At 37.0% G+C, this 15,423-nt stretch overlaps 1 protein-coding gene across 1 annotated transcript in view; it reads right to left on the reverse strand.

Annotated features, from left to right (window-relative positions):
• Positions 1 to 9,098, reverse strand: part of LOC135197724 (proteoglycan Cow-like) — a gene marked incomplete in the record, with an annotated part of 434,085 nt that extends 424,987 nt beyond the window's left edge. Inside the window, 1 exon segment of the mRNA XM_064224770.1 lies at positions 8,832 to 9,098. Within this exon segment, the coding sequence (XP_064080840.1) occupies positions 8,832 to 8,948 (117 nt within the window).
• Positions 9,099 to 15,423: the final 6,325 nt, after the last annotated feature.

Consider the following 15,423-nt stretch of genomic DNA (forward strand, 5'->3'; position numbering starts at 1 on the left):
GACAATTTTCTTGCGTTGCATACATTTGATGAAGCATGGGCCTACCTGCCGTGAAATAAGTGAAATCCGCGAATTCTTCCTTTATAAAGTTAAGCAAGGGGGAAAAATTGATAGAACTTTGTATAAAAAAAATAGAAGAAACAAGAGCATATGCAATGTCACAACGGTACTTATACTGTAGACAATGCTGGCACTAAATAAAAACAAACAAACACGCACACACACACACACAATCTACCCCCATGCATTATGCCCCTAGTCGAGAACGCACCTACACAAAGGACATAAAATAAATGTCAACAAACAAAAGCGCGGTGGTGGAAGAAGGAAAAAAAAGTCTCGCAAAGCAATTCAGCTTCCTGGAAAGGGTGGGGGGTGGGTGGGGGTGGGGGAGGGTATGAAGGGTTTCACACTGGGCTATTGTCTACATTTATATCTGCAAACAAGGCTGCTGCTTGCTCTTAATTGTTTGCTGTTGCTCCTGGACCCCTCAAGCTAAGCTGATACCACTCCCTCCTCAAAAAAAAAATAAACAACTGAATACATAGGAGAATTTAAGAGCCGTAAATATACACTACAAACGACGTTGAATTAGCGTAAATAGCACAGAGAGAGAGAGAGAGAGAGAGAGAGAGAGAGAGAGAGAGAGAGAGAGGAAACTTGGATATACGACCCACATGAGAAAGGACAGAAATGAAAATGTCGAGGGAGAGAGAGAGAGAGAGAAACTTGGATATAATATGATAATATGACACAGAGAAAGGACAGAACTGAAATGAATATAATTTGAGAAGAGAGAGAGCGACGAGAGATATAGATAGAGAGAGAGAGAGAGAGAGAGAGAGAGAGAGAGAGAGAGACTAGGATCCGACAGGACCGACCTGAGGAAGATGGAAAAAAATTAGTATGGCTGCAGTTTTATAAAGATATATACAAAATAGAAATAAAAAAGTATTCGCAAAAGCTTAAAAGTACATAAAACGCAGAATATGAAAAAAAAAAAAAAAACAACAACAACAACAACAACAGATGAAGGCACTGTATAATTTCCGAGCGTATACGCTCTCTGTTCCCCGGACAAATTAATATAGCAAGCGGCTGGAATTCTGGGAGGCATCTCGCGTTATCTATAAATGCGAAGCATAAATCATAGCAAGAGATATATGAACTGGCTCTGAAAATACCGAAGCTAATTCAAGCTGATGCCCTGTTCCATTCGTTTTTGCTGTCGGCCGATATACTAACTTAAAAAAAGAAGAAGAAAACAAAGTATGGTACCGGGTCTATTATTATTATTATTATTATTTATTATTATTATTATTATAATTATTATTATTCGCGAGATGAACCATATTCACATGGGCCACCGACTTGAAATTCAAGCTCCAAAAGAATATATTATTATTATTATTATTATTATTATTATTATTATTATTATTTGAAGGTAGGAGACCCTCTCTCAAACATGTTTTTGTTAAAGATGATGGCAGCATCAGTGGAATTGATTTTATATATGGTCTTTTCAATTCTTCTTATTATTCTCTTCTCATCAGGGCTGATATTTGCTAATAGCTGGCCGATTTCATATCTCGTGAAAGAAATGTTTTCTAAAAATAATAATTTATTGATATGATAACAAAAGTGGTTAACAAATCTTAGTCTAAGGGTGTAACGGAATTCCAACGTTTCCAACCGTATCATCGGTTCATTTTCAAGGAAAGGTGAGCTGAACTGATTGAAATGGGGTCGTTCGGCGGTATTTATTGTGTCCCAGGGTGCTCTGTCTGATGGGCGCTGCATTTTCATTGGCTGAACAGAGGATTAAGTCCCTGGAGTCAAGCCGTCTTGCAGAGGTGGAAGCTCGCACTGCTCTTCTCATGCGGACGCTGGAGACTGGGAGCGTAGTATTGGGAAGGTCATTGCCGATAGACGGGGGCACCTGATTGGCCCGTTCGATCGGCTCTATGGTGCTGGCTGGCGGCGCCCTTCGTGCCACCGTCGGGAGGAGTGAAGTCTCTTGGGTGGTGTTGAGGCTGTCTCTCCTTCCCGATGTGTAGGGCCTCCAAGAGGCGGAGGCGACGGTGGTCTGCTGCCTTATCGATAATTCTGATATTAGGAATAATGTCATTCCTAATTATCCTGGTATTGTGGACGTTTTTGGCATGATTATGGATGGCGCCTTCCTGAGCGTGGCAGGATATCCTCTTCGAAAATCGCAATCGTTCGTCATACCAATGTAAGCGCCGGGGCATTCCCGGACAGGGCATTTGTACAGTGGCCTGATTATGAAAAAAACAATCCAGCCCCCGTGTTGCAGGACCTCTCAAGAAAACTAACGTTGTCTACCAGTACAAATGCCCTGTCCGGGAATGCCCCGGCGCTTACATTGGTATGACGACTATGCCACCGAGGTGGCAAGCAAAGACCATACCAACCAAGCCACTGAGGCGGCTAGGTACACTGATATAAATACTATTACGTTTCGCTAAATATAGAGGCTATTTATCAAAGCCTCTAGGCAAATCAGCATACGAATATCTGCTCGCTGTAAATCAAAGCAATTCTTAAAACTGTAAAACAAATACAACCCAAAACATCATTTTTTTTCTATATAAAAAAACAATTTTTATTCACATAAAGCAAAAAACACGATATATACATAGTTTGAAAGAGCGAACAGCAGAAGTCTCGTCTGGGGAAACTAACATTCCTTTATATAGAAAAATGGGGAAACTAACATTCCTTTATATAGAAAAATGAAAAGTCTTTCTTCTGATGCAATTTTGGATTCATTCACGCCAATGCAAATTGAGAGACGCACCAGGAATTCGTGAAAAATTACATCTTAAAGAATTCGTGGGAAAATTACATCTCAAGAATTCGTGAAAAAATTATATCTCAGGAATTCGTGAAAATATTACATCTCAAGAATTCGTGAAAAAATTACATCTCTTGAATTCGTGAAAAATTACATCTCAAGAATTCGTGAAAAAAAAAAATACATCTCAAGAATTCGTGGGAAAATTACATCTCAAGAATTCGGGAAAAAACAATACATCTCAAGAATTCGTGAAAAATCACATCTTAAGAATTCGTGAAAAATCACATCTCAAGAATTCGTGAAAAATTACATCTCAAAGAATTCGTGGAAAAATTACATCCCAAGAATTCGTGAAAAAATTACATCTCAAGAATTCGTGAAAAAAAATTACATCTCAGGAATTCGTGGAAAAGTTGCATCTCAAGAATTCGTAAAAAATATTCGTGAAAAATGACATCTCAAGAATTTGTCACTCCACTCTGATACGATATTGATTAATTGTGTCTATCAAAACTGGCGTCACAACATCTGGGTTGATATGATATAAATCAGACTTGGTATCGGAGCGAAGAAGAGAATATGAACACAAACTTCTCAAGTTTTACTAGCCTAATTTTTTCGATGAGTTCGTATAAGTAATTCACTTTGCTAACTACTGTGTAACTCAACATATATTCCTTATATAATGGCTACAGCTGAGCCTGAAAAAATTTTTATGGGGCACCAATTTTCATGTTATATTTTGAACCATATATATCCATATATATATATATATATATATATATATATATAGTTTCAATTCTCAAAATTTTATTGTCTATATTTACCCCCCATTTTTATATTTCTCATTTATGTTATTATTATCATCTAAATCTTCAATATTTATTTTGGTCATTATCTTTTAAGGGGGGTGAAGGGCCACGTCCCCAAGTGCCACCTATTCCCCCCCACCCCCTGGATCCGCTGTGATTCCAACAGAGAAACTTAAAAACACATTCAATGACTCTATCGCGACAACTTCTTGAACATTCCACAGTATACTGAAGATTTTCCTTCCGTGAAAATATTTGAAAAAGAAAGAAAAAAAAATACATTTTTATAAAACGTGAAATCCACGAATTGTTTTTACGGTCTGTTTTCACTTTCAGTAATAACCCCCCCGAAATATTTTCTCTTCCTCAGATCGCGCTGGGGCAAGGAATTTCCACCAGCGAAATATATATATTCAAATATTCGAGTACAAAAATATTTACAAAATAGGGAAAACATTTACACAAAAATATCCGTCGATGCGACGATATTTATTTACTCAGACCTCGTCAGCAACAGTGACCCAGAATTTAAATTTTTTCCACAAAAAATTTTTTTTTTACACAGATACTCGACACAAACCATGAAATCAGACACAAGACCCAATTCAAATAAAAACACCTGGTCAACTTTGATATATGAACGGTATGTCTGCAAATATTCATTTATAAAATCCTTAAAAGGAATGTTTAATGGCTATGCATATAAAGCCAAAATCCATAGGCCTATGACAAACCGGATACTACGATTTCTAATTCGTGACACGAATACTAAGACGACTCTTAAAGTTCACAACAAAAGCAGGATGAATTACAGTATAATATATACTGTAATCCATATAAATTATACTGTTATCTATGAATTACAGTATAAGTTCATAACAATCCTGATACACTGAATTCCAAACTTGTAACCAAATCAATATTTTATATTCTCAAATCATAACATACATGAAACCTGCAGTAAAAGCAAACAAAATACATATTATGTAGGCCTATAACAAACAATATTACTGATTTCTAAGCCTATAACAAACAATACTACTAATTTCTAGGTCTATAACAATCAATATTACAGATTTCTAGGCCTATAACAATCAATACTATTGGTTTCTAGGCCTATAACAAACAATACTACTAATTTCTAAGCCTATAACAAACAATACTACTGATTTTTAGGCCTGTAACAAATGCTACTACTGATTTCTAGGCCTATAACAAACAATTCCGATTTTTAGGCCTGTAACACAATACTACCATGTCCAACTTGTAACATCACAATTCACAGTTCCTGACAAACTATAAAATTTTGATTTATGGGCAAATTATCAACCGCAGACACTATGATTTGCTTAGTTTACGACAAACCTAACCCCCCCCCCCCCCAATACCTCGTAACTCACGTCTAAAGAAAAAAAAAATAAAACCGACATTATTGTCAGAAATCATTGAAGGAGATGAAACCAACAAGAAGTATTTTCCGTTAAAACCGGTCTTCCTCTCTCTAAAAACACCCTCCCACCCCCCCACCCCTTCCTCCAATCGCCCCCCCCCCCCAACTCCTGTAATCGAGTCACACTGAGCCCTTCCCCCTTCGGTGGTAAACTTCCATATACCATACTACCACAGTTATGCACAAGGAGAACTGATTCAGTCTATAGCGAAGGCGAGGACACTACATTGATGAATAGACGAATAGACAATGAGCGTCTTTAATTCTCTAAAAATTATTTAAAGAAAAAAATAGAAAATCTATTCGGCAAAAAAACACATTGATTTTTATTTCTAATTCTTTCTAACCAATACTAATTGTAAATATTGTATGTATATTTAATTTTGCAATATTTGTAATACCCCACGTACTATGTAATGACTGATATTTTACTAATAAAAGATAAAAAAAAAAATGCGAAGGACAGAATGAAGACAAATTTATAAAGGCGAGTAGAAAAACATATTGTAAACATGACAACTATGGTTACAATCTTCCTCTAATTACAAACAACAGATGTACCATGACTTACGGTGAATCTACAATAAAACGCATATTATATTCATGGCAACAGACAGTTTGAATCTTTCCTATCTTGAAAAACACATACGTTATACATATATATGAATATTTACATGAATATACGTGTATATAAAACTTAATCTTTTTTAAATACAATCTACTATCACTTCTGTTTGAGATAAAAAGAAGAAAAAAAATAATACACAACACAAGCAGATAACTAACTACCCTGACACTTTTAACGGCCTAACCTCTCTGCCAACAAGACGCCCCCTAACAAAATCAATATTCTTTACTCGGAATTTCACTACACTTGCGTTGATGTATGAACCACAAAGTACAAGAAAAATTAAAGAGTAAAAATAAAAGATTAAGAAGGAAATTACGATATAAAACACAAAAGACCTATGTACGCACCTATGCAAAGTAGGAAACAAGGATATACAGAGCAGTGTAAAATAAGAGCCAGAAAGTAAAATAAAAGCACTAGACCTATACCGTAAAGTCACGCAAGAAAAGGCAGAGGAGCAAAGTCTGATAAGTAAAAAGTAGATAAAGAGAGAATAAGAAATAATAAAGACTTCAAAAAACATAGGAGGCATGATCTAAACCCTTTAAGAATTGGACATCTAAAATCGCAAAGAATAGGGCACCTAAAACCGTTTGGAATAGGGCATCTAAAACCGTTTGGAATAGGGCATCTAAAACGTTTAAGAATAGGGAATCTAAAACCGTAAGAATAGGGCATATAAATCGTTTAAGAATAGGGCACACCAAATAAAGAAAAATCCAACACAGTATAGACGGGAATCGGGAAAACCCCGAGCAAAGAGGGAAAATCATGGAGCCTAGACTCAGTAAGCTGCAATTATTGATCGGACAAATAAAAGTGTGCTGTGGGAGGTGGGGTTAAATATGCCAACGAAATTCTATCGAATACGAATTCACAAATATGCTCTAATTCTATTTAATCACGGTCGTCGAACATCTGAAATAACTTAAATGAGTAATGCCACCTAGTATAGCAGTTGTTGTAGACATTGCTTAATCACGCGTATCCCGCGATACCTCAAAGGTAGGCAAGCTTTAAAATATTGCATCTGTGTTCTTGAGCTCTTTAAAGAGAATAGACGACGATGTCAACAGTCCTTGCACAGTAGGCATCGAAAAAAAAATAATAAAACCTGATTTAAACAGACTAAAGCTCACGAAAAAAAAAAAACTATCGATAGCTATAGGCCTATACATGAGAACGTTTCATTTCTTGAAAGCAGGGTCGTTAAACCAATCGTTAAATAATAGAAATGAACAAAAGTCGACCTACACTAACGATAAAATACTTTCAAATTCCTCAGGGGGCGGGAAAAGTAACTAAATTGCCTCGAAATAACTGGTGAAAGCTGCACACTCCATTAGTGCGATCACTTGCGTAATTCGAATATAACATCAATACTGCGTAAGAATTAGGAATGACCTATTTACAGTTAAATCAGTTTTCAAGCGGGACACTGAACAAAACTCTACGGGGGATGCACGCTATACTTAACTTACAGGGGATACAGCATACATATTATATATATATATATATATATATATATATATATATATATATATATATATATGATATATGTATATGTATATAGGCCTAATTGGTTGACGTCAAAACGGACTTAAACTCTCCTAAACACCTAATCATTGCTAAATACTGTATAATCGACGGTGATTTGAAAAATAAAACATATTTTTGATAGATGCTCGTATATTCATACGCTACTCCTACGGTAATTCATTTTTCAGCTCCATACCAATACCGGTGAACGTAGCGTTTTGTTACTATTAAATAAAAAGAAAAAAAAAGCGACACGCAACAGAAATAGGATAAGTTTTGTAAAATAGTTCTTCTAACCCTACGACCGTCAAAAAACTACAACATAAAACCAATAAGAAAAGGTAATGTTCTCAAGGACAGTAGCAATTTCTATAGATTGCTTTCAATGATTGTATTCTAGCTCTCTCTCTCTCTCTCTCTCTCTCTCACACACACACACACACACACACACACACAAGCCTTCATTACTTATTCGTTGTATGTGTGTATATACACACATTTATAGGCCTATTCTACTCCAAGGCACGTACTATAAGAACCAAGTTACCATAATGATTAAATGGTTTTTATCAAATATATTTCTCTGCCATAGACCAATCATGTTTCTTTATTATACGAACAAAATAGACTGCACAAACGTCCATTACGACGGGTAAAACTGCGCAGAACAGCGCACATCCCCATAAAAAAAAAACTAAAGCATACACGAGGGAAATCAATGCAACCTACAATATATATATAGGTCTAGCTCCAAGCCTACTATAGGCCTACAGCTACACTGCCAGATTCAAACGGAGCTTACTCCCCCTAATTCCTCCCTTCTCCCCCTCCCCCCTTGAGTGAGTCAGTCTCCCCCCCAAAACAAATCGATCTGCCTCCATCGACGACGTCCCCAAAAAGTGATATATATGGGAGATTGAAAAAAAAGGTGCTATAAATATTTTATATAATGTCCGTTAAATTTATATACATCAGCAATGCGGTATCTTCCTATCGCCCATTACACCAGCTATAGTAAGGCTCTCTCTCTCTCTCCTCTATCGCTCACTCTCTCTCCCTCTCTCTCTCTCTCCTTCCGTCTGTCCCCATCCACCGTCAATACGCAGTAGAAGGAAACGGCGTGGATGACAGAATATATATATAATAATATAATAATAATAAAAAAGTGTTTTATAAAGAATATGGCCGTCGTGAGTTCGACCCTCTCTCTCTCTCTCTCTCTCTAGCTTAGCTTATAGCTACAAAATGACGCATGGCCAATTTCCAGAACGTCAAAAGAACCAGGAGGAGGAGGAGGAGGAAGCCTCTTCCTCCTTCTTCAGGGTGAGGGGAGGCCAGAAAAGAGGTGTGAGAAGGGGAGAAAATGGAGGAGGAGGAGCAGGAGGAGTAGGAGGAGGAGGAGGACCACAACACGGCAACGGCAGCGACACTGCCTAGGCTTCCTCTCTCTCTCCCTCCTCCTTCGGCCTGGAAAAATCGAAGACGCGACATTTTGGGGGAGAGAGAGAGATAGAGAGAGAGAGAGAGAGAGAGAGAGAGAGAGAGAGAACCTCTTCTTCTTCTTCTGCTTCCTCTTACCTCGACGAACTCGAAGTCCTCCTGGAATCCCTCCTTCTTCCCGCCTCCGCCGCCGCCGCCGCCTCCGGCTTCGCACAACGCCCACAGTCCGAAGACCAAGATCACCACCGCCTTCATTATGCCACTTTTTTTTCACACCAAAAAATGCACTTCAGAATAATATATATAATAAATAAAAAACCTTTACAACAACGGCAGTCCAGGTAACGCGGGGGAGAGCTGCGGCGCACTACTCTCCTCTTGTAAGTCTGGACGCGCTGTGCTGCTGCTGCCGCTGGAACACCCCCCTCCTAGTGCCATTGGATACCGAGGGGGGAAGTGGAGTTAATCGAGCCCTGGTGGGAAGGTTCCAGTGTTCTAGGAGCGCTAGAATAAATTGATTTTGCGACGTTTGTTATTAACTCCATATATCGCTCGCGACGTCTCGTCCATTTTATACTATATTACAAAACGCGAACGGTGTTACAATGCATGATCAGGGCAGCAGATGCGAAGGCAAACGTCGTACACGACGTTTTTAGCTTTTCTCAAAACTGTATTGCCAAACGGTGGCCAGCCGGGGGGGAAATGGAAATGCACTACGGATCTTCCCCACATGACACGATTCAAAGTTACTTGGCAGTTTTTTTATATAATATAAATAAATAAAACTTCAAATGGAAACTAGGTTATACGACACATAATTGTCGAATATTAAGTGTGTTGAGCGACGTAGTTACAGTGATTCCTTACGATAGAAATAGCTGGCAATGGGTGATATACTTTATGCTTACCAATACGTGTAGAACCTATACCTATACTGCCCTATATATATATATATATATATATATATATATATATATATATATATATATATATGTATATATATATTGAACTGACAACAGAGCAATAGGCTACACTAATCAGCAAGAAATTAGATCTCCTACAGTGACAACAAATCATAATAGATATACTGCAAACACACAAGGCTTACATGAATTCACCAAGTCGGTCCCTCATGCGAATGCTCTCTCTCTCTCTCTTATATATATATATATATATATATATATATATATATATATATAAGGCTTTCCTTTTTGAGGGGGTGGTACTACCAGTAAGTGTTAGCCTTTTGGAAAGAGGGTGTTAGTCTCATGTCTTTCCTCTCGGTGGTTTTTTGGCTTACTACAGTTGTCTAACCACCAGGTACAGTAAGTTCCAGAAGTGAAGCGACAAATTTCAGAGGATTTCGTTCGAAATTCACTAACTGGCAACTACAACACGTAGCTGAAAAACTTTTTTTTTCTACAGTGAAAGCTTCATCAAGCAAAATAAAGCTAATGTATGATGCACAAATGATATTTATATCAATCATAAGAAAAAATTATGGTAATAGTAATTATTTCAAAGTATAGTAATTACTTAAAACTAACCAAACGAAACAATTTGAAATTTTCGTTCAACACAGGATCACCAACATTACCAATGTATATTTCGAGCAATGTGGAAACAAATATTTAATATCATAGTGTATTATCAATTATTTTAGCGAGATTGCATAAAACCATGCAACTATCAATAGAATGTATAGGGAAAATCTCTGCAACATTAAACATAAACAACCATGAATGTACAGTAAGTTCCAAAAAAACTGAAGCGACAATTTCAGAGGATTTCGTTCGATATTCTCTAACTGGCAACTACAACTCTTAGCTGAAAAATAAATTTTTTTTCTACAGTGAAAGCTCTATCAAGCAAAATAAAGCCAACATATGATGCACAAATATCAAATCTATGATATTTATAACAATTCATAAGAAAAAAAATAAAAAAAATACTGTAATAGTTTTTATTTTTTAAAGTATAGTAATTACTTCAAACTATAGAAACGAAACAATTTGAAATTCTCGTTCAACCCAGGATTACCAACGTTACCAATGTATATTTCGAGGAATGTGGAAACAAACATTTAATATCGTAGTGTATTATCAATTATTTTAGCGAAGATGCATAAAACCATGCAAGTATCAATAGAATGTAAAAGGAAAATCTCCGCTACATTAAAAACATAATCAACCATGAATGCACCTAGATTCAATAGAGAAGTTGGGTGTGGTTGGTAGTTCTGATTTTATCTTCTAGGTCCGAGCATAAAATACCATCTTCGAAAAAGGCTCTAACTGCTGCTGCTACCTTCAGGTGACTAGGCCTAGTTTCCGGGCATAGGAAGGCTTACAATGCAGGGCCACTGTCTGTTATTTAGGGAAAAGTAGAAACCATTAGGACCAAACACCAGGACCTGTCCTTGCACCTATGAGACAGACTCGCTAATAAAAAATAAGAAAGACGGTCGCAAGCAACCAGAACACCCTAAAATCACCACCTGGTTAAGTAGGGAGACAATAGATCCCACAACCCTCGCCTCACCCTCTACCTCTACCTATACCCACAAACCTAACTCCACCTTTTTCACTTCAACCGTTTATCTCAAATCTTCTAATCATTCCAACCATGATATTTAACTGAATGTGCGTAAGTGGGCGTATCATAAGGGAGTGATATCACCAAATTCATATTTCCACGGGCAACCAGTAATCAGCTCGATCCAGTCAAGCATTATTATATAACATAAATTTATGATTTTTTTGCCATATATATATATATATATATATATATATATATATATATATATATAATATATATATATATATATATATATATAAGCACCCGAGCATGACCAATAGGCCTAGTGCTCGATTTTTAAAACAGGCCTCTGGTTATTTCCTGACTAGATAAAAAGGTCCTGAGAGAGAGAGAGAGAGAGAGAGAGAGAGAGAGAGAGAGAGAGAGAGAGCATAACAGGAGATACTCGAATTAAAATAATGCTCGCCAAGCATATCACACTCCGGATCGTATGGACAAAAATAGTCTCACTTATGCACTGAAAAAAAGGTGGAAACCTTCGAAAATAATTGTTTGATGCGACCCTGAACGCAATTCCACAAGCAAAGATTTGCACATTGAGGAATTAGATGAAATTATTAACTAACAAGCTGGAAAATATATTTCCTTAATTCTTGAATAGGCCTAACCATGTAGCCAATGCTAAAAGCGCATATAACTAAGATTTCTTGTTTTTTTTTTTTTTTTTCTTTTGTTTTACACCAACTTGTGTCTTTTTTATTTTATTTCATTTTAATCAGATACTAAACTTTTTTGTGCTTTATCAAAAACGAAATCATAATAACTTTCGATATAACGCTATAAAAGTAGAAAGTTAATTTGCAAATCATATTGGCCAATGCTTATGCACTCGGTTCCTGCTGCCACTCATTGGTGAACACTTGATATCACACATTGAGAGCCACAGATGTTTCTATGGGGAAATTTATTTTTTTTAATAAACAATTATTGAGCAAATATTGATCATTCACTGGGGAAATACTTTCTGTGCTTCTACAGTTAATCACTGATACGTATTGTTAGATAAAGAGGATGACAATAATTGGAGAAAAATATACTAACTGGCAACCCCAAGAGTTTCTAAAGAAATACGATCAATTCTGAAATTTGTCGCTTCACTTCTGGAACTTACTGTACCTAGATTCAACAGAAAAGTTGGATGTGGTTGGTAGTTATGATTTTAGCTTCTTGGACCGAGCATAAAACACCATCTTCGAGAAAGGCTCTAGTTCCCGGCATACCAAGGCTTACAATGCAGGGCCACTATCTGTTATGTAGGCAAAGATAGAACTACAAGGACCGACACCAGGACCTGTCCTTGCACCTGGGAAACAGACTCGCTATATAAAAAATAAGAAAGTCGGTCGCAAGCAACCAGGACACCCGTAAAATCACCACTTGGTTAAATAGGGAGACGAAAGACCCCAACCACCCCTCCCCCCTCTACCTCTCCCTCTACCCACAATCCTAACTCCACCTTTTTCACTTCAACCTTTTACCTCAAATCATCTAATCATATTTCAACCGTGAAATTTAAGACTGAATTTGCGTAAGTGGGCTTATCATAAGGGAGTGTCACCCAAATTCATATCTCCACGGGCAACCAGTAATCAGTTTGATCCAGTCAAGCATTATTGTATGCCAGAAATTCGTGAGTTTGTTGGGGGTTTATATATATATATATATATCTATATATATATATATATATATATATATATTATATATATCAATTCAAGCTACAAATGTCCATTAATATCTAAATTCACTTTAACCTCCCAAATGATATATTTTTCATATATGTACCGAAGGGGAATTTTTTAATTGATAATCAATTTCGTCCCCCCCATGGGATCGACCACCGTCCAGAGGACGGGGACGAAATCATGACAGTCAGTGACGCTATCCAATCAGCCAACAGAGACGCTATAATTTCATATCGATTCTGACCTTACAAATCACCCTCGACCTGGGTGCTTTCGTAATTAGAATCGATATGAAACCCCGTCTACCATGTTGTTATTCATAACAAAAGGCTTTGTGCTGTCAAACGCTCGAATTGGCCAACATGGTAGACGGGGTTTCATATCGATTCTAATTACGAAAGCACCCAGGTCGAGGGTGATTTGTAAGGTCAGAATCGATATGAACTTATAGCGTCTCTGTTGGCTGATTGGATAGCGTCACTGACTGTCCTGATTTCGTCCCCGTCCTCTTGGACGGTGGTTCGATCCCATGGGGGGACGAAATTATTATCAATTAAAAAATTCCCCTTCGGTACATATATGAAAAATCATCATTTGGGAGGTAAAGTGAATTTTGATATTAAAGGCATTTGTAGCTTGAATTGATATATAATGGATCACGGTTCGATGTGATAATTATTCATAACAAAAGGCTACGTGCTGTCAAAACGCTCGAATTGCCAACATGGTAGACGGGTTTCATATCGATTCTAATTACGAAAGCACCCGGTCGAGGGTGATTTGTAAGGTCCGAATCGATATGAACTTATAGCGTCTCTGTTGGCTGATTGGATAGCGTCACTGACTGTCCTGATTTCGTCCCCCGTCCTCTTGGACGGTGTTCGATCCCATGGGGGGACGAAATTATTATCAATTTAAAAAATTCCCTTCGGTACATATATGAAAATATATCATTTGGGAGGTAAAGTGAATTTAGATATTAAAGGAGGACATTTGTTAGCTTGAATTGATATATAAATGGATCACGGTTCGATGTTGATAATTATTCATAACAAAAGGCTACGTGCCTGTCAACGCGTCGAATTGGCCAACATGGTAGACGGGGTTTCATATCGATTCTAATTACGAAAGCACCCAGGTCGAGGGTGATTTGTAAGGTCAGAATCGATATGAACTTATAGCGTCTCTGTTGGTTGATTGGATAGCGTCACTGACTGTCCTGATTTCGTCCCCGTCCTCTTGGACGGTGGTTCGATCCCATGGGGGGACGAAATTATTATCAATTAAAAAATTCCCCTTCGGTACATATATGAATATATATCATTTGGGAGGTAAAGTGAATTTAGATATTAAAGGACATTTGTAGCTTGAATTGATATATAAATGGATCACGGTTCGATGTGATAATTATTCATATATATATATATATATATAAATTAAAGAATCACCCGAGCATGACCAATAGGCCTAGTGCTCGATTCTTAAAACAGGCCTCTGGTTATTCTTGAATATTTTTTTTATAGATAAAATGGTCTTGAGAGAGAGAGAGAGAGAGAGAGAGAGAGAGAGAGAGAGATAGAGAGAGCATAACAGGAGATACTCGAATTAAAATAATGTTCGCCAAGCATATTCATACTCCGGATCGTATGGACAAGAATAGTCTCACTTATGCACTGAAAAAAACGGTGGAAACCTACGAAAATACTTGTTTGTTGCGACCCTGAACGCAATTCCACATGCAAAAATTTGCAAAATTGAGGAATTCGATGAAATTATTAAATAACAAACTGGAAAATATATTTCCTTGATTCTTGAAATAGGCCTAACCATGTAGCTAATGCTAACGCGAATATAACTTTGATTTCGTTTATTTTCCACACCAACTTGTGTCTTATTTATATTTCATTTAATCAGATACTAAACTTCTTTCTGCTTTATCAAAAGAAATCATAATTACTTTCGATATGACGCTATAAAAGTAGAAAGTTAATTTACAAATCACATTAGGTCAATGCTTATGCACTTGGTTCCTGCTGCTACTCGATGGGGGGATTATTATTATTTTTTTTTTCAATAAACAATTATTGAACTAACACTGACCATTCACTGGGGAAATACCTAATGTGGTTCTACAGTTAATCACTGATACTTATTGTCAGATAAAGAGAATGACAATAATTGGAATGAAATATACTAATTGGCAACCCCACGAGTTTCCAAAGAAGTACGATCAATTCTGAAATTTGTCGCTTCACTTCTGGAACTTACTGTACTACATGATTAATATATTGTCACAACATAATTGGCATATTACGACTGGCAATTTTAAAAATTGTCTGATTGTGTAGTCGAAGCTCTGGCCGAATGCAAAAATGGCGGGAAAGGTAGGCCTAGGGCTTTAGGCGAAGCTTGTCTTTTGGAATGCTCCTGCTAAAGTTCAAGCACTG

The sequence above is a fragment of the Macrobrachium nipponense genome, chromosome 21 (assembly GCF_015104395.2).
Source record: "Macrobrachium nipponense isolate FS-2020 chromosome 21, ASM1510439v2, whole genome shotgun sequence".
Classification (NCBI taxonomy): Eukaryota; Metazoa; Arthropoda; class Malacostraca; order Decapoda; family Palaemonidae; genus Macrobrachium; species Macrobrachium nipponense.